Raw genomic sequence first — 18,145 nt, forward strand, 5'->3', positions numbered from 1 at the left:
GGGTGGTCAAGCAGGCAAGTGGCGGGCGGTGGTGGTGAGGGGGGGAGATCCAATTAGGCGGAGGGGCGGGATCTCAGGAGCACGGGGAAGGACACGTCGAGGGAGATGCCCTCGATGCCGGCCGTCAGCCTCTGGCCGGGCTTCACCGGACCCACGCCGGACGGAGTGCCTAAGTACGCCGCACGCCACGAATGAGTGAGTGCTGTGTGTGCCGTGTGGCATGACTCGACGTCGCAGCGTACCGGTGAGGATGAGGTCGCCCTCCTCCAGGGTCATGATGCTGCTGATGTGCGACACCAGGAAAGGAATCCTGGAAAACAAACACACATGACACAACACACACGTCAGCGCGAGCAACAGCACAATGGGGGGGACAGCGCGTGTACGAGAAGATCATGTCCTTGGTGGACCCGTTCTGGCGGAGCTCGTCGTCGACCTTGAGCCAGAGGGTGGTGTCCTCGGGGTGGGGCAGCTCCTCCTTGGCGATGAAGCGGGACACCGGGCAGAACGTGTCGTAGCCCTTGGCCACGGACCAGGGCAGGCCCTTGTTCTTGGCCTCGTTCTGGAGACCGCGGGCGGTCATATCGATGGCCAGCGCATAGCCTGCGCACATACGACACGCGACACACGACACACACACACACACACACACGACACGACACGACACGACACGACACGACATACACCACACACACGACACACACTCGACACACATACACGACACACATACACGACACACACACAGCGATCAGCGCCGCCCATAGAGGAGGAAGTGGTCTCGCGCGAGAGATGCGGCGGGCGCACCTCCGATGTGGTCCATGGCGGCGGCCTCTGGGATGTCACGGCCTCGCTTACCGATCACCAGGCCCAGCTCGACTGCCACAAACGACAAACGCCGTGCGTGCCGAAGATGTTGAGTTGACACACTGTGAGTCGGGTAGAGTAGTGGCCGTGGTGGTGTGGTACCCTCGTGGTGGGAGTCGTCCGCGGCGGCGGCGGGCAGCTCGACGGGGCTTCCGTGCGTCACCAGCGACGACGGCGGCTTGAGGAAGAGCACCGGCGTCTAACCGATAATAAGTACACCAAAAAAGTTGTTTGTTTATGTTTACAATTATTTTCTTGTTTATTATTATTGTGGTTCGTACCTGCGGCACGGCGTTGCCGAGCTCCTTGGCGTGCTCCGCGTAGTTGCTGGAGGAGTGGGGACATGACATGATGTCTTCTATTAGATATTCCATTGCGAATTGTTATGAATACACGCCAAGGTGCATGCAAGCCGTACCGGCCAACGCATACGACCTTGCGGCACCACTGGTGGAAGCTTGCCAATCCTCGCTGCTGCATTCTGCGACTACAAAGATTATCTCAACTGTTTTGTAAATCTTTTCAAAATATTGCTAATTTTGCTTGCGTCAATCTCTGATTTATGAGTGGTTGGCGGAATTTGTGGCAAATTAATGAGTTTATCGTAAAAGCACGACCCGCAGGAGCTCCACAAACCCGCCTTTGTGCTACAACAATCCACATCTCTCCAGATTGTGGATCGCAACTGCCAAAGGAGAGAGAAAGATGAAGTTGGTGACGTTCCTGCTGTGGGGTTTGATTGCCATCTTGGTGTTCCCCATCTCGTGTTTCTGCGCCTTCCTCTGGATTCTCTTCTCCTGCTGCTCGCCCTGCTTCTCCGAATGCGGTGCCGTACTTGAAGCCATGTGGAAGGGTACCCACTCCCCTGTGACCTGTTGTATCCTTGTTTTGTGGGAAGATTATAAAAAAGAAATTGATCATGAAGACTGATTATGATGAATGAGTTGTTATTAATAATTTGTATTGTTTCATCAATCCAGGAACCACGCTGGTGCAGTACTGCTGCATTAAGGCCATGGGCGGTGAACCCGGAGGAGCCAACAAGGGTGGCGGCGGCGGCGGTCACTAGAGAGCGAAGGAGAAGGAGACCAACAACTACGCCCAGCCAAGAAGAAGATGAAGATGAAGAAGATGAAGGTGCAAAACACGAGGCGACTAGAAAAACAGGTGTACAAAAACAAGGGCTCGACGCACTCACACGAGCGGCCTGATGTCAACGTTGACATCACATTACGAGCGGGGTGCTGGGGACTTGGTCTTGGCTGTGGGGCTTTAGACGACGCTGGGCGTGGAGGCGTCGATGACCTTGTCGAAGATGTCGAAGAGGTTGCCCGAGATGAAGTTGTTGTCGACGATGTTGACGAGGAAGTAGGTGTCGTGGATCTCCTTGATCAGCTCACGCGAGACCGAGCCCTCCTCGTAGGCATTGCCCCACTGCGTCTCCCACAGCGTGAAGGCCTCGTCCTTCCACACGAGGAACGCCGCAGCATCCACCACCGTGGGCTGAACCACCTCCTAATCGACGTTCATCCAAACGACGCGACGAACAAGTCACGTGCATTAGATATGTTGATGTGTGGATGTGTTGGATGTGTTGATGTGTTGATAGGTTTAAAGTCGGCCGGAGAGATGTAAGAAGAAGAGGGTACCTTGCCGGGGAAGACGCCCCATGTGACGGCGGCGGTGCCCTTGGTGTTGGCGACGGACTCACCCTTGACGTTGACGACGTGGTAGGAGAGGGTGGGGAAGTTGACCATCTGGGCCAGCAGCTTGTCCTTGTTCTCCGGCGAGCAGAAGAACTCGAGGTACTCCTTCTGGTACACATAGCCTGCACCACGACACACACACGACACACACACGACACACACTAATCAGCAGCTGAACACATCCAAGCCTGGAGCGTAGAAAATGTGCGGAAGTCGTCAGAAGAAGAACGCACCACCAGGGCCGCCCCAACCGAAGAGCTTGTCGGACGAGTCGGCGGCGTTGACGCGCGGCTGGGAGTTGATGGTGAGGAAGCCGGCGCGGTTGATCTTCATGAGCTGCTGCTGGATGACCGACGTCTCGGCCGCGATGGCGGTGTCGACCCAGGGCAGGCGGGTGACCTTGCCCTCGCAGTGGCCCACGAACACGTTGATGATGTCCTCCACCTTTTCGGGCGCCACGCCCCACTGCTTGCTGTAGTTGCTCCTCGGCGGCGCCATCGAGCCCAAGTGCCAGTCCTTCAGCTCGCCGAACGCCGGCGACCGCGAGTCGCCCCATCGGCCGTTGGGGAAATCGTCCCACGACGCCGTACTGTTGTTCATTGGAGGGGGCCGGCCGCTCAGCTCAGCTCAGCGATTGGAGTGGAGTGGAGTGGAGTGGAGTGGAGTGGAGTGGAGTGGAGCTGACGACGTACCGAGACATGTACGATCGGGGTCGGTTGGCCCAGAAGATGGGGCGCACGTCCTCCTTCTCCTTCCGGTTGGTGTAGGCAGACTACGCGTGTGTGTCGACAAAAGAGGAAAAAGAACGAATGAGCTCGCGGTAAAGCGAACGCGAAAGCGAAGAGCGAGAGAGCGCGTACGGAACGCCAGGGGAGGGCGCGGGAGGGGCGAGAAGCGGCGATGAGGTCGAGGTCCTCGAGGATCTGGGTGACGGCCTTCTCGAGGTTGAGCGTGTAGAAGTGAACGCCGGGCGTGCCGGCAGCCAGCAGGTCGCGGCACATCTGCACGCACAGGTCCACGCCGTACTTCTTCACCGCCGAGTCGTCGTCCTGGATGGGCTCGAGGGCCTGCACACGCACAACCACATCACGAACCAACCACGAACCAATCGAGAAAAGTCAGCGAACGCTCACACTCTTTTCGTTTCTTCACTAGAGGCAGTCGTGTGCCGTGCGGCGTACCTTGTTGATGTGCTCGGGGATGAAGGTCTTACAAAGGCTGGTCATGCGCCTGAATCCGCCGTAGGTCTGGATGGGCATCATACCGGGGATGATGGGACAGTTGATGCCGAGGGCACGACAGTCGTTGACAAACTTGAGGAAGAGCGAGGTGTCGTAGAAGAGCTGCGTGATGATGAAATCGGCACCGGCGTCGATCTTGGCCTTCAGGTGCTCCAGGTCCTTGTCGCGGCTCTCCGAGTCGAGGTGCATCTCGGGGTAGCCTGTCGGTAGGCTGTCCGTGAGCAAAGAAAGAAAAAGAAAGAAAAAGAAAGAAAGAAGCTGGAGGCGCCGAGACGACAACGCACCGGCAACGCAGATGCCGAAGAAGTCGCCGTACTCGGCCCGGATGTAGCGCACCAGGTCGGCCGCGTGGGCAAAGCCTCCCTCGACTGGACAGCAGCACGTGCATTAGTTCCGGGCCAGCTTGAAGCGGTCAAAACGCCAACGCACATAAACAATAACAAATAAATAATAATAATAATAATAATACAAATAATAATTGGACTTTTGGCTTTCGGAGCCGTACCCTTCTTCCACTCTTCGCCTCGGGGAGGGTCTGCCGGCAAAACGAGAGAAAATTAGACCGGGAAGGGCCAAGCTGCTTGTCGGGGGGAAGAGAGTACCGCCGCGGAGGGCAAGGATGTTCTGGATGCCGGCGGCCTTGGCTTGGCGGAGGGCGTCGTCGATCTCGGCACGCGGCATGTTGGTGCAGGTGAGATGCATCATGGTCTCCAGGCCGCAATACTTCTGGGCGGTGGCGCAAATCTCCAGAGTCTTCTGTGCCGTGCTGCCGCCGGCACCCCACGTCACATCAATCCACTCCGGCTCGAACGAGGCCATGCGATCGAGTCGCTCGAACAAGTTGATCACGCCTTGTGCATGGGAATGGAATGGAATGAAATTAATGTGAGCATACAATTAATGCCGCTACTCGAGATTAATGTGATTTCATATAACAAAGCGAGCAAGCCGTTGAGTGTATGCTCCCACATCAAGGCGTTGCTGAATTGGAACTTGCAACGTCAAGGAAGCGGCTTTACCTTCATCGGTCTTGGGCGGGAAGTACTCGAAGGAGAACATGGTGCGCTTCTCCTCGATGGCGGCGTTGATCTTATCAATAATCTTCATCTTGTACAGAGCTCAAAGGAGGGTTGATCGTGAGTGGGGTTTGCGAGCGAACAATCGCGTACTACGCTGGCTTCGGCAAATGCACTAAATCCTTGCGGGCCACTTTTCCTTCTGGCTTTCCGTTTCTCGCTCCATTCCGGCCTCGACCATTTTTTGCTCACTTTCCGCCGTTTTTATTTCCGGTAATAAAGTATAAATAATAAATAATAAACAGCAAAGAAGAGAAAACTATGTATTGGTGTGTTGTGTGCGTTGTTATCTACATAATGCAACAGGAAGAGGGGAAGGAGGAAGAGGAAGATAAGAGGCGCCCGCGTTTGTACATGGGAAGAAAATCAGCGCAGGAGGACTGAAAAGTGGACCACCGCGAGAGGCGCCGACTACGGGAAGACGCCCTCGTCCTCCTCGCCGTCCGAGATGTCGCTGTAGGAACTGATGTCCTCGCTCATGTCGCTCTCGGACTTGGCCTCCAGGGCCTCCTCCGTCGCGTACTTCTTCACGTACTCTGCGCTCGCGAGACAAGTGGCCCACACCACGGTGATCGTGAGTCTCAGCACGCAACGCCAACTACTACTTCTACAACTACCACTACAGCATCTTGCAGAGGCCTAGATGATGGCACGAACCTTTGACGGTGGACTTGTAGCGCTCGGGATCGCGGAGCAGGAGGGCGGCGGCCTCGCCGTTGAGAGGGTCGCTCGGGTTGGGGTAGAGCAGCAGCTGCGGGAGGAACACTTCGAATATGTTGATGAGATCTGCGCCGCAAGGGTAGAACAGTTAAAACCAGTCAGGTCAGGTCAGGTCAGGTCGAGCCAACAGCTATAGTCGCGCGCCGCGCCAAGACTTGCCACAGCAGTTTCGCCGACTTTAAAGCGCACCAAAGGTGGTGGAATGGTGTGTTGATGAGGTGGATTGGTGGAGGAGAGGAGGGGCACGAACCGAACATGGGGCTCCAGGTCTGGTTGATGACGTCGAGGCACACCGACCCCGACCTGTAAATATATACAGTCAGCAAACTGCCACCAACGAGTCTGCTGCGGCGCGAGGCGTCGCGTTTGTGTGCTTCAGGCGGTGGTGGGTGGGAGAAGGGTGCGCACGCTTCGTCCACGTTGGGGTGGTAGATCTTGTTGTCGAATCCAATGGAGGGCGACTTGTAGGGGTAGGCCTGCGGCAGCTCTACCCGCACACGCCATATGCCGCCTTCATACGGACCTGCATTGCGCGGAGAAAGAGAGAGAGATGCAAAGTACAAGATGAGAAGTGAGTAGGAGCTGCCTGGCATCTTCCAAGAACTTTTGTGCCACGTCAGCAAAGTAGCCTGCGCAGCACAGGATGGATCGACGTACTCTCCTTGGGTCCGTTGAACTTGACGTTGAACTCGGTCATGCAGTCGCCTGGCATGGTTACTTCGTACTCGCTCATCATGCTTCACATTGCTCGAGAGGATCAGGATATAATGCAGATGCACTTTAATGAGGAAGTAGAGGGGGGGACGTACAGCTTCATAACATCAGTTTCCTTGCGCCTGTTGGGGGACGACATCTTCGTTGGCTTGCTGGGGGTGGGCGGTTTTTACAGAATGTACAGCGGGAAGCTTGGGTTCGTGAGTTGTGTGGTGCTTGTGTGAAGTTGCGGTCAATAAGATCAATGAGATGCTTGCTTGCGGTTGATTGATGAGAAAAGGGTGCGGGTCTCCACACAAGTAAGGTACGGCAGGCGAAACAACTGATCAAAACAACCGCTTCCCGCAAACCACCAGCCCCCACAAGAAGCAAAGCTGGAAATTTCATGTCGTCGATTTTCAAAGCAAAGGAAGAAAATGTGGAGAAATTCTGGATGCATTGGGCCAATAGGACACTTTATACAACCGAGTAGAGAAAATCGCCATAAGTGTAGTCGATCACCGAGGTTGATTATTTATCTTCCCGCCATGGCACAGCACGCCGGCGTGGGCGAGCAATGGGACCTGGCCGGCAAGGTTGCGGTCGTCACGGGTGGTTCTTCAGGTACCACTGCTCTGCCCCCTTTTCAACCAGGTGGGGAGGCGTTCCCAACGCGTGCCTGACGACACGCCTCGTGGGCCAGGCATCGGTAAGGCGGTGGCAGAGGCGCTGGTGCAGGAGGGCGCACGCGTCGTGGTGGCCGACCTGCAGGAACCCACCTCGCCCGAGCTCAAGTCCAGCGCCATCGTCTTCTCCAAGTGCGACGTCACTCGCGCTGAAGGTACGAAAAGGAGTTGAGCTGTGGGGGCTTGCCCGACGGTGGGACTGACGCGTCCGCACCACCACCACCGCCACGGCAGACATTGCGGCGGCGATCGCCACAGCCAAGAAGAAGTGGGGCAGGTTCGACATCATGGTCAACAACGCTGGTACCTCTTACTCGTGCTCGTTCCATAGTCGTAGCATCGACTGAGCCGTGCCTTCTCTGTACTGTGCTTGTGCGTGTGTCGCGTCCCCACAGGCATTTCGGGCGGCCTGGGCTTCGCATTCCCTTTCCAGCAGTCCGCAGCCGTGTGGCGCAAGTGCGTGGCCGTTCCCACCATGAGCGTCAGCCCGCACACCACATCACAGAGCTAATTGCGTCTATTCACTGGGTGCACACACAGGGTGGTGGACATCAACTTGACCGCTGTGATTGGTACCTTCGCGCTCACAATCATGTCTGGATGTCGCAAGTGCAACCAACCACGTGTGTCGTGTGTGTCGTGTGTGTTGTGTCGTGTGTGCTTTGTTGCACGTGTGCTAGAGGGCACCCAGCAAGCCATTTGCGCCATGGCGGACAACGAGAAGGGCGGTGTGGTAATCAACGTATCGTCGATGGGCGGCCTCTTGCCCATGCCCCAGTCCCCCGTGTACGCCGCCGCCAAGGCCGGCGTGGTGAACTTCACCCGCTCCCTGGCCGCTTTCGGCAAGTCCAACGGCATCCGCGTCAACGCCATCTGGTGCCGTCATCCATCTCTTTTTCCTGGTTACGTTCTCCGCGCGCGTGACTGACGCACGACACACGCAACACGACACACGACACACAACACGCAACACGCACCAGCCCGACGTTCACTGATACGCCGCTCGTGCGCGAGAGCCCCGACGAAGTGGTGGAGGGCCTCAAGCGGGCCATTGGGGGCAGTCTGCTGACGCCGCCGGAGGTGGCGCGGGGCGTGGTGGAGCTGGCGACCGACCCCGGGCTTGCTGGCGCTGTCATGCGGGTAACGGTGCGCGGTGGCCGTGACCTGTGGCAGCCCTCGACGGCTCCCTCGCCCAAGTCAGCGAAGTCTCACGTGGCTGCCCGTCTGTGATCTCCCATTGGCCAGATTTTAAATCCCAGCCAACCAAAACGCATTTCTTCGAGCTGTCCCTTCGTGACCCAGCGACCAACAACTCACACCAGCTCACCAGCAGCACAGAACCAGAACAAACACAAAGCATCAAAGCAAAGAACATTGAACAGAGCAAGGTGGAGGGCTGCACAAAAACAAAGAAGAAGCACAAGGAAAAGGAAAAGGAAAAAGCGTTGTGTAGAGCATGGAGTCAGTGGAAACGAGTGTGCTGAGCTTGGGCGCCAGAAGGAGGAAGACAAGAAGAATGAGGGGGAAGGAGGAGAGGGGCTCAAGGGGGTGGGCCTCTACAAGGCTGTGCGCGTGTTCAAGGAGCTTGACCAAATTGCCGAGGAGCAGCAGCACAAACTGGGCCTCGACCACCAGCACCACTTCGAAGACGACAACGCGATCCTTCTCCCGCTCGAGCAAGTGTGGACGCACGATCAGCTCCACTACGAGGGCACCCACGCCCTCGACCGCACCATCCACAAGGTCCTACACGTTCTTTCTTATTATTATTCTGTCTTTGGCCGCTACGCGCTTCTTCTCGCTCACTTGCCACCCCCATGCGGCTGCTTCTATGTGTGGACCATGTAGGTTGGGCTCAAGCAAGGGCAGGAGGTACTGGACGTGGGGTCAGGGCTGGGCGGCCCGGCCCGCTATCTGGCGCACAAGGCTGGGGTGCGCGTCGTGGGAGGTACGACGGGAAGGCGCTGCTTGCTGGGCTCGGCTGAGGGCAAGCTGCTCACCTCACGACGGAGCAGTGGAGCTGCAGGAGGACATGTGCGCCGCCGCCTGCAAGATCACCTCGCTCACCGAGCTGCGGAACAGCGACCACGTACGGTTTGTGCAGGGCGACTTCCTTCATGTACGTGTCACCCATGTCAACCGTGTGTGTGGGTGCTAACGCTGAACAGAAAGAGACCATTCACATGCATGACCTTTACTATTGTGTCTGTACCGAACAGATGGGGGACGAAAGTCTGACGAAGTACACGACGCGGGGAGAGGGCTTCGATTGTGTGATGTCCATCCTCACGGTGTTGCACATCGAGGCCAAGGCCGACCTGTTCGCCCGCTGCTGCCGCCTGCTCAAACCGGGAGGCGCACTCTACCTCGAAGACTACTATGAAGCAGGTAGAGCCGCTCGCAGCCAATGCCACCTCTATTGTTCTCACACACGATACAGGAGAAATGAATCAGCACACGAAGCAAGCGCTGGAGGAGCAGGTGGGGTGCGCGATGCCCATCCCCACGAAGGACCGGTACCTGGAGCTCCTAGGCCAAGCCGGTTTCGTCGACGTCGAGTTCGAGGACGTGACCTCGAGCGTGCGTGCATCTCCCCCACACAACCCATGGCTGCTCTCCTCCTCTTGCTAACGTGTGCGGTGTCGCCGATGTGTGAAGTGGTGGGAGTTCGTGCGAGAGCGAGCGAACCAGTACCGCGCCAACCTCGATCGACACAAGCGGGTGCAGGGCGACCATGATCACGTGGAGAGCCTGGACGCGTTCTACCAGACCGTGGCTCAGCTCTTCGATCCCTCGCGCCGTACCGGGCTGGGCGGCGTTGTAATCACTTGCCGGCGGCCCCTCCACCACGCCAGCTGCTCATGAGCCCTACCCTTATCAATTATTGCTTTTTTTTCACATCATCTACAACACCATCTTTATCATCATCATCTACGCCTGGGCGACTGGGCTAACAATTCAAATGGTGTGAATCTCCTTTTATGTACACACGCCACAACTGGCACCGGGGGGGACTAAACTCTTGAAGAGGGCGAAGGGGGGGGGGTTGGCTTTCAGGGTTCGGCTGCTTCCAGCTCGCGCTCTGCTTCTCCATCGTCGTCGATGTTCCTCTTTCGCTTGCGCAGGCCCTGGTCTGGGGTATTGCCGCAGCCAATAATAACGGCCTTGTCGGTACCTTCAACATCGTCGTCGCGGGCCGTGTTGGCGTGGCGGGTCTCTTCTAGCTTCTGCCCCTGGGCCGAGTGCTGGTGGTGGGGCGGCACCTCCTCGAGCCGAACGAAGCCGACGCAGAAGAGGAAGAACAGCGCGGCCCCGAAGAGCAGGCACGGGTCTGCGAAGAAGGTATCGGCTCGAGTCGCAACCGTGGCCAGCGGCATCATGATCGAGAGAGCCACCAGGAATGACTTGACGTGGTTCAACATCATGGTTGAAGCAGGAGCTGGAGGAGTGTGGTGATGTGGCGGTGTTGCAGTTTAGCTGGTCTGGCTGCGAAAGAAGAAGTACAAACGAACTAACGGCCTCCCGGTCGTCCCGCCCGGGCGTGGGGATCCCCTGCCCAAATCCCAACCCTGAGTTGCCATTGGTCAGGTGTGTTGTTCCCTATTGCGTTTCCTGGTCTCGTTGCGGTACGGTGGAACGCCCAAAATGGGACAAATTCCAATCAGGCCAGAGGTTTGAGTCAAAGCCGCTGCAGCACGACTGGGCCAACCAACTTGGACGTGGTGCAAGTGGTAGTTTAAACGTCGTCCAAGCCAACCATCTTTTTATGGATCGCTTCACTTTGGCGGAACACCACTGTTCCTGTTTACTCCCCCACACACAACGGGAGCTGGTACCAGAGGCTCTGGTTCGCCCTGGCCAGGTATTCTGGCAGGCCTGGAGTCGGCAGCCTGAATCAAGGGCGGGTCAAGCAGCAGGCCCATCACCGGCAAGCTGGTTCATTCCACTCGCTCGTTCCTTTGACAGGGCTTCAGGCGTGAGACCGTTCAAGCTGAACCACACGACACGAGCGGGAAGACTCGCGGTCGACGTCAATCCCCAGCGTGCAGCGCCGCTCCTTGAGTCTGCATACACGCTGGTGGCCGTAACACCTGCTGCTTGCCGCCGGTGTCATTGATATCGGATGCAGTCGTTCGAGGCTGTACGACGGTCGACACCGTGGTGCGGCTGGTTTGAACAGAGAAGTGAGAGTTGCAAGTTCTTGGTCGTGGTTGTTCGCGTGAGGGGAGGAAAAAGAAAGGCGGGGGCGACGGTGTTTGTTTTGGTGTGAAGAAGTTTAGTTGCCCCTCTGATTCATACAGGTTAGGAGGCAGCTTACTGCTTCTTGGCGGCCACCCTGGCGTCGTTCTCCTTCTTGTGGAACTCCTTGGTGAGCTTCCTGAGCTCCTGACGGACCACGCGGGACTTCTCCTTCTTGGCGAGCATGATCTTGAAGCGGTCGAAATCGTTGAGGGCAGCCCTCTTCTTGCGGAGGGCGATCTTCTTAGCCCACGAGGTGGCCTCCCACTTCTCCTGGATGCCGGCCTCAGTGTAAGCCTTGACGAGGGACTTCAGGCGGGGCGACTTCTGGATCTTGATCTTGAGGTCGGTCAGGGCGAGCCTCTTGAAGGGAATAGCCTGCCTCTGGACACCAGTGATGCTGGAAGGACCATCGATGAAGGCCTAAATTGATAGCAATTCGTCAGCGATTATGGTCCCGGCCGAGCAAATGGGCAAGATGATGGCGTACTCTGTTCTGGTCAAGAACGTCAATGATGACGCAGAGCTTACCGGCGTCGGGGCCGTAGTTGATGACGGCAACGCGGCCGATCTCGACGAAACGCTTGAACACCTATAAGGTACAAATGAATGCAAAGAAAAGATCAGAACCAGTCCTTGGGTTATACAACTCCTTCCCATTCAAGCCTATCGATTCAATCGATCAAGCCCGCCCCACATTGAGAACCACGAGCCCGTACCATTGTGACAGGGAGGGATGGCCGATACGACTTGCGGCGAGGGGAGAGAAAGGAGAAAGGGAGAAAAGAAAAAATGAGCGCAATGGGATTTATCCAGCCTCCAGAGTTTTTGCTGACGTCGACATGACGTGGCAACCTCGGGCGGGGGGGTGACGACGTGGAGTGGCGCTAGCCTTGCAGAGACACACAAGCGTACATCATCGCATTTTCTGGAAGTAGGCGAGTTGAGCCCACTCGATTTCTCGCATCACTCTCCTCGCCATCACGTAAGGGGGCATTCCACGCTTCTTGAATTGCGCAAACGATCTCTGGAGGGCGTGAGGGTAAACCGACGATGAATCCCGAAAAGAAGAATGATGATGAAGGTTTGCCCTCCCCCTCTTCTTAGTGGAATCGCGTGTTGTCATGCGGCAAGTGGAGAGGAAGAAGACATTGAGGCTCATTTCGAGTCAGGCCATGTGAGTCTTTCAGTGCCTAATTGTCGCTCCTTTTGTGGCGCCACCAGCCTACGATCCCTTCATGGGAGTGGACAAAGGTTCGGTGCTCCAGGAAAAGAGGATCTTCAACGAGAGCCCGATCAATCCGCGCAAATGCTGCCACCTCATTACCAAGATCCTCTACCTTCTCGGTCAGGGCCAGACTTTCACCAAAACAGAGGCCACCGACCTCTTCTTCGCCACTACCATGCTTTTCCAATCTACTGATGTACATCCCTCCCAATCCGCCTCTACTTCTTGGAGGTCGACGCCGTCATCTCATGATTGTTCTTTGCTTCTTTGCTCCCGGTCGACCGCAGGTGAACTTGCGTCGCATGGTCTATCTCGTGCTCAAGGAGCTCCTGCCGTTGGCCGAAGACGTCATCATCGTCATCAGCTGCCTCACTAAGGACATGAACAGCAAGACCGACCTCTACAGGTGCGTAGCCGCCTCCTTCTTCCTCTACGCGACCTCCTTCCGCGCCTTGGGCTCAACGCCGCCCGGTTCTTCTGGTTGTTCTCTTCCTTTCTCCTCTTCTCTACTCCTCTTCTCTTCTCAGGGCCAACGCCATCCGCGTGCTCTGCAAGATCAACGACGTCGCCATGCTGGGCCAGGCCGAGCGCTACCTGAAGCAGGCCATCGTCGATCGCGAGGCCTACGTGGCCAGCGCCGCTCTCGTCTCGGGCATGCACCTCATGAAGGGCTCTCCCGCTGGCGTTGACATCGTACGCGTTCTTCTTTTCTTCTGCTTCTTCTTGTCACCTCCTGCTTCTTCATTCATCTCAATGGCGAGCTCACCACACGAGGCGTGCAGGTGAAGCGGTGGTTCAGTGAAGTGCAGAGCGCGGTGAAGAGCAAGTCGACCATGGTGCAGTACCACGCGCTGGGCCTGCTCCACCAGATCAAGCGCAACGACCGCCTGGCCGTCTCCAAGCTGGTGTCGGAGATGACCCGCAGCCCTGTGCGCTCGCACTACGCGCACTGCCTCCTCATCCGATACACATGCCAGGTGCTCGAAGACGAGTCCGACGACACGTACAGCCTCCTCCCCCCCAACCGCCCTCTTAAGTAAGCCATCATCAGAAGGCTCACACCATCGTCGCCCCGTCTTCTTAACATTCAGGGAGCGCGGTCGTCTGTACGACTACCTGGAGAGCTGCCTGCGACACAAGAGCGAAGTGGTGATCTACGAGGCGGCGCGGGGCATCTGCGGCCTGCGTACGGTGTCCTCGAAGGAGCTGACGCCGGCGGTGGCGGTGCTGCAGATGTTCCTGAGCTCGCCCAAGGCCAGCCTCAGGTTCGCGGCCGTGCGCACCCTCAACAAGGTGGCCTCGACCCACCCGCTCTCGGTCACGGTGTGCAACCCGGACATGGAGAACCTGATCGGCGACGTGAACCGCTCCATCGCCACGCTGGCCATCACCGCCCTGCTCAAGACGGGCGCTGAGACCACGGTCGACCGCCTGATGAAGCAGATCACCAACTTCATCAACGACATCTCCGATGAGTTCAAGATCGTCGTTGTGGACGCCATCAAGACCCTGTGCCTCAAGTACAAGCAGAAGCACCGCACCCTCATGACCTCTCTCGCCAACATGCTCCGCGACGAGGGCGGCTACCAGTACAAGAAGGCCATCGTCGACGCCATGCTCACCATCATCGCCGCCCTTCCCGAGGCCAAGGAGCCCGGCCTCGCCCACCTCTGCGAGTTCATCGAGGTACTGTTGCCCGCCCCACCACACCCACACCACACTCTCGCCCTCGGTCGTCAACTGATGATGATGATGGTGACGTGGCAACAACACCAACAGGACTGCGAGTTCACGCAGCTGTCGACGCGGGTGCTGAACCTGCTCGGACGGGAGGGACCGACGACGTCGTCGCCCTCCAAGTACATCCGATACATCTACAACCGCCTCACACTCGAGAGCGCCAACGTGCGCGCCGCGGCCCTCTCGGCGCTGGCCAAGTTTGCGCTGGGCCTGCCCGCCCTGCGTCCGTCGATCTCGATCCTCCTCTCGCGCTGCCTGCACGACAGCGACGACGAGGTGCGCGACCGGGCCACCCTCTACCTGCGCCTCCTGCAGCAGGACCAGGACCTCGCCCAGACGCTCATCCTCGACTCGCTGCCGGTGCCGCTCGACAACCTCGAGCGGTGCCTCAAGGAGTACGCCGCCAACCCGTCGGCGCAGCCGTTCGACATCGCCGTCGTGCCGGTCACGCCCATCGCGCCCGAGCCGTCCGAGCTGCTGCGAAGCAAGTACGGGTCGTCGCAGGGCTTCAGCCCCGTGTTCAAGCCCGACGCCGACAGGCCGGCCGCCGCGCAGCTGCCCGCCATTCCGGAGCTGGCGGCGCTCGGGCCGGTGTTCAAGTCGTCGGCGCCGCAGCAGCTGACCGAGTCGGAGACCGAGTATGTGGTCAACTGCGTGAAGCACATCTTTGCCGAGCACGTCGTGTTCCAGTTCAACTGCACCAACACGCTCGACGCCCAGGTGCTGGAGAACGTCGTCGTCAAGATGGACGCCTCGAGCGCGCCCGGCTTCAGGGTCGAGTGGGAGCTCGAGGCCAGCAGCCTCGTCTACGGCGTGCCCGGCGCCGCCTACGTGTGCGCCAGCCACGACCCCGAGGCCTACCCGACGGGCTCCTTTGGCAACGTGCTCAAGTTCCAGGTCAAGGACGTCGACCCGGCCACGGGCGAGGCCGACGAGACCGGCTACGAGGACCAGTACCCGCTCGACAACCTCGACGTCACCGTCGCCGACTACATGAAGAAGACCTACTGCACCTCGTTCAAGGACGAGTGGGCCGCGCTGGGCGAGGACAACGAGCTCGTCGAGATCTTTGCCCTCTCCACCATGAAGTCACTCAAGGACGCCGTCAACGAGATCATCGACTTCCTCGGCATGCAGGCCTGCGACAAGACCGAGGTCGTCCCGCCCAAGCGCACCAAGCACATCCTCCTCCTCAGCGGCTCCTTCGTCGACGGCAACGCGCCCGCCCTCGTCCGCATCCGCATGAAGATGGACGACTCGGCCCCCGGCGTCTCCATGGAGCTCACCGTCCGCTCCACCAGCCCGCTCGCCTCCCGCCTCCTCTCCTCCGCCTTCTAAACATGTTCCTCCTCCTTCTCTTCTTTCTCTTCTTGTTCTCACCGCCCCTTTCCTCTTTGCTTCACCTGTCCATTGCTGCTTCCTAGCACCCAACCACAACAACAAACAAGGCCTGCTTGAAGAAGAACGAGAAATGGCGCGAGAATCGGACAGGGAAAATATAGTTTCTTTTAAAAAGAAAAGAAAAAGGCAAACGAGGAGGGCCACGAAGAGGAGTGAGCGAGATGGCGATGGAGGGTTCACGGCGGCTGAAGGAGGCTCTGTTCGGGCGAGCACCAGGGTCTACGACGATAGCTACTTCCGCAGTGGATGGTACAAGTGGGATCACATCGTCTTCTACTTCTTCTGTAAAGCCCTCGATCTCGCTGGCGCGGGGGGCGCGGGTGCGGTACGGCTGCGGGGGCTGTGGGGCGTGGAGCGGGCTGGCGGGGGCCACCACCACCGGTGGTGGGGCTGCGGGGGTCTCCGACGAGGGGGCGGGCTACTGGTGCGGCGACTGCGGGGCCGTGCGCTGCGGTGCGCGCTGCGTGACGGCCGAGGTCGAGGCCCAGTACTGCGGGCAGTGCCTCGACAACGTCACTTCCTACGACGCCGCCCTCTTCCGCCATCGCTGCAAGAAGTGCTTCCGCTGCCCGGCCTGCCTCGCCCCGCTCTCCTTCGCCCAGCAGCTCGCCCGCGTAGCGGACCAGCCCACCACCACCGCCTCTGCCGCTACGCCGACCACGGGCGCTACCGCCCCACAGAGGGTGGTCTACCTCCACTGCTCCTTCTGTCGTTGGAACTCGCTCGCCCTGCCCTCGCCCCTCCACGCCGATTCCCCCACTGCCCTCGTCAGTACGACCCTCCCTCTCTTTATATTCTATTTTTCTTTTATTTATTTCTTTTATTTATTTCTTTTGTTTATTATTTGTTGTCTGGCGTAGTGCTTGCTATTTTATTTTTATTATTAAAAAACTGGCGCTGACGTGTCGTGTAGCGTCGTTCATCAAGCGCGAGCGAGGGGACGAGAGCCAGAAGCGCGTGGCGGAGCAAGTAGAGGCCTTCCACCGCGAACACAGGGAGGCGCGCCTACGTGCCCGTGCCTCCAAACGCTCCACCCACCACCTCCACCACCAGCCCGCGCCCCCACCCCCCTCCTTTGTACGTTTCTCTCTCTCCCAGCTACTACCCCCCGTGTAGCGCCCAGGGGCTCACATTGCAGCGTTCGTTTCGGGGGTCCAGGAGGGCGGACAGAAGGCGCCGCTGGGGCCGATCACCGTCGAGCAGGTCGAGCAGGCGCGCCTGGCCCAGGACGCCAAGCTCTCGCTGGCCGCCGTGAAGCGGGAGTCTCCCCTCCAACTCGCTCCCGACGACACCCTCCCCTCCTATCCCCTCCAAGTCTCCCAGAGTACGTGCAACACACATACCGCACACACGCACACACGCACGCACGCCCGTTTCTATATGTCGAGCTCTCTTACAGTGTGCGTGTGCGTGTCAGCGGCCACGCTGGACCAGCGATTGCTCGATCCCAACCCGGACTGTCGGCTCGTTTCGGAGCTGTCGGCGCAGCGGTGGCTGCTGGGCACGCGCGTCTCCAAGCGGTGTCGACCCTGCGGAAAGCTCCTCATCAAGCCCGACCTCATCGGCGCCAAGACCGACTTCAAGCGGCAGCACGCCGCCCTCTTCTACCTCCCGCTCATCTCCCTCGGTTCGTAGTCGTCTTCTCCCCCCCCCCCACAAACAGCTTCTTGGTCGCCCCGGCTCATCATTTCAATCGGCTTCTTCGCTTTCGCTTTCGTCGTCTTCGTTCTTTGTTCAGAGGAGGTACTGCAGGACGAGGCCTCCGGTTGGTGGGCGTTCCGGGTGGTGTTGGCCAACCCGCCGCAGCGTTCCTCCCACCTACCACTCATCATCACCGCCTCCGTGGTACACTCATCATCATCATCATCTTCATCTTCTTCATCTTCATCTTGGGCGTAGCGATTAGCCTCTGACGCGCTGTTTACAGGAGGGCGCCGGTGAGGTGCAGCCCGCACAACCCGTGGAGACGTTCCTGGGCGTCGCCGACGAGTACGACAAGGTGCCCTTCGCTCTCGTTGATCGCCAGCGGCCTTTGATGTCTTTTGGTTGCTTGGGCGGCTCCTGATGTCGTCCCGTTTGTTGTTGTCGTTGTTGTGTGTCGTGTGTGTGTGTAGTTTTGGGAGACGGACGTGTACGGTGAGCTGTCCGAGCGAGACCGAAAGCAGAACGAGGGCGTCGTGCTGCACCGCCACCTCAACAAGCTCGCCCTCCGATACCGCGTCGGCCCGCTCGCCTCCTCTCACGTCAAGGTAACCTACACGCCCCCGCTCCCGATCATGTTGCTGACCATCATCGTCATCCCCCACCACCATGACCACGCCGATATAGCTCCAATTCAAGATCACGATGGGCCGCACGCCAGCCACCAGCGAGGAGGCCACCATCGCCGCCCTGATCGAGCTCGAGCTGCCCCACGACCAACCTTCGCCGCCATCATCATCGTCGCCTTCCGCTTCATCGCAGTAGCAGCCCCCCCCCCGTCATGAACCCTACCCCCCTAAAGCCAAGATCAAGCAGCCAAGATGGTGTTTCCGTTGACCACATCATACAT

General features: G+C 58.5%; 9 protein-coding genes across 9 annotated transcripts; 5 read left to right on the top strand and 4 right to left on the bottom strand.

The window, feature by feature from the left end:
- Window positions 1-53: 53 nt before the first annotated feature.
- Window positions 54-1,344, bottom strand: ACA1_267210 (Hypothetical protein; the record flags this gene model as incomplete). Its single annotated transcript, XM_004341500.1, has 7 exons — window positions 54-169; window positions 243-310; window positions 387-603; window positions 805-876; window positions 967-1,063; window positions 1,146-1,191; window positions 1,283-1,344. The coding sequence occupies 7 exons, from the start codon at window positions 1,342-1,344 to the stop codon at window positions 54-56; spliced, it is 678 nt and encodes a 225-aa protein (XP_004341548.1).
- Window positions 1,345-1,569: 225 nt separating this feature from the next.
- ACA1_267220 (uncharacterized protein) lies at window positions 1,570-1,933 on the top strand (the record flags this gene model as incomplete). Its single annotated transcript, XM_004341501.1, has 2 exons — window positions 1,570-1,717; window positions 1,845-1,933. The coding sequence occupies 2 exons, from the start codon at window positions 1,570-1,572 to the stop codon at window positions 1,931-1,933; spliced, it is 237 nt and encodes a 78-aa protein (XP_004341549.1).
- Window positions 1,934-2,136: 203 nt separating this feature from the next.
- Window positions 2,137-4,918, bottom strand: ACA1_267230 (methylenetetrahydrofolate reductase; the record flags this gene model as incomplete). Its single annotated transcript, XM_004341502.1, has 10 exons — window positions 2,137-2,367; window positions 2,514-2,692; window positions 2,804-3,159; window positions 3,263-3,342; window positions 3,431-3,637; window positions 3,752-4,011; window positions 4,096-4,179; window positions 4,317-4,346; window positions 4,414-4,662; window positions 4,831-4,918. 10 exons carry the CDS (start codon window positions 4,916-4,918, stop codon window positions 2,137-2,139), a joined length of 1,764 nt encoding a protein of 587 aa, XP_004341550.1.
- Window positions 4,919-5,298: 380 nt separating this feature from the next.
- ACA1_267240 (ubiquitinprotein ligase) lies at window positions 5,299-6,343 on the bottom strand (the record flags this gene model as incomplete). The annotated part of the gene is made up of 5 exons (XM_004341503.1): window positions 5,299-5,423; window positions 5,545-5,673; window positions 5,858-5,910; window positions 6,016-6,130; window positions 6,265-6,343. The coding sequence occupies 5 exons, from the start codon at window positions 6,341-6,343 to the stop codon at window positions 5,299-5,301; spliced, it is 501 nt and encodes a 166-aa protein (XP_004341551.1).
- Window positions 6,344-6,848: 505 nt separating this feature from the next.
- Window positions 6,849-8,216, top strand: ACA1_267250 (oxidoreductase, short chain dehydrogenase/reductase superfamily protein; the record flags this gene model as incomplete). Its single annotated transcript, XM_004341504.1, has 7 exons — window positions 6,849-6,924; window positions 7,004-7,141; window positions 7,221-7,289; window positions 7,382-7,442; window positions 7,527-7,558; window positions 7,667-7,862; window positions 7,967-8,216. 7 exons carry the CDS (start codon window positions 6,849-6,851, stop codon window positions 8,214-8,216), a joined length of 822 nt encoding a protein of 273 aa, XP_004341552.1.
- Window positions 8,217-8,442: 226 nt separating this feature from the next.
- ACA1_267260 (methyltransferase domain containing protein) lies at window positions 8,443-10,143 on the top strand (the record flags this gene model as incomplete). The annotated part of the gene is made up of 8 exons (XM_004341505.1): window positions 8,443-8,463; window positions 8,532-8,729; window positions 8,835-8,934; window positions 9,002-9,105; window positions 9,206-9,374; window positions 9,427-9,566; window positions 9,645-9,786; window positions 10,112-10,143. The coding sequence occupies 8 exons, from the start codon at window positions 8,443-8,445 to the stop codon at window positions 10,141-10,143; spliced, it is 906 nt and encodes a 301-aa protein (XP_004341553.1).
- Window positions 10,144-11,300: 1,157 nt separating this feature from the next.
- On the bottom strand, window positions 11,301-11,885 carry ACA1_267270 (ribosomal protein L14, putative; the record flags this gene model as incomplete). The annotated part of the gene is made up of 3 exons (XM_004341506.1): window positions 11,301-11,603; window positions 11,716-11,817; window positions 11,856-11,885. 3 exons carry the CDS (start codon window positions 11,883-11,885, stop codon window positions 11,301-11,303), a joined length of 435 nt encoding a protein of 144 aa, XP_004341554.1.
- Window positions 11,886-12,278: 393 nt separating this feature from the next.
- On the top strand, window positions 12,279-15,531 carry ACA1_267280 (coatomer subunit gamma, putative; the record flags this gene model as incomplete). Its single annotated transcript, XM_004341507.1, has 7 exons — window positions 12,279-12,309; window positions 12,450-12,649; window positions 12,741-12,859; window positions 12,981-13,146; window positions 13,236-13,456; window positions 13,545-14,139; window positions 14,233-15,531. The coding sequence occupies 7 exons, from the start codon at window positions 12,279-12,281 to the stop codon at window positions 15,529-15,531; spliced, it is 2,631 nt and encodes an 876-aa protein (XP_004341555.1).
- Window positions 15,532-15,755: 224 nt separating this feature from the next.
- On the top strand, window positions 15,756-18,060 carry ACA1_267290 (uncharacterized protein; the record flags this gene model as incomplete). The annotated part of the gene is made up of 8 exons (XM_004341508.1): window positions 15,756-16,365; window positions 16,508-16,603; window positions 16,718-16,918; window positions 17,012-17,221; window positions 17,333-17,439; window positions 17,522-17,593; window positions 17,709-17,843; window positions 17,923-18,060. The coding sequence occupies 8 exons, from the start codon at window positions 15,756-15,758 to the stop codon at window positions 18,058-18,060; spliced, it is 1,569 nt and encodes a 522-aa protein (XP_004341556.1).
- Between the last annotated feature and the right edge of the window lie 85 nt (window positions 18,061-18,145).

Source organism: Acanthamoeba castellanii (genome assembly GCF_000313135.1).
Source record: "Acanthamoeba castellanii str. Neff unplaced genomic scaffold scf7180000084770, whole genome shotgun sequence".
Taxonomy (NCBI): Eukaryota; Discosea; order Longamoebia; family Acanthamoebidae; genus Acanthamoeba; species Acanthamoeba castellanii.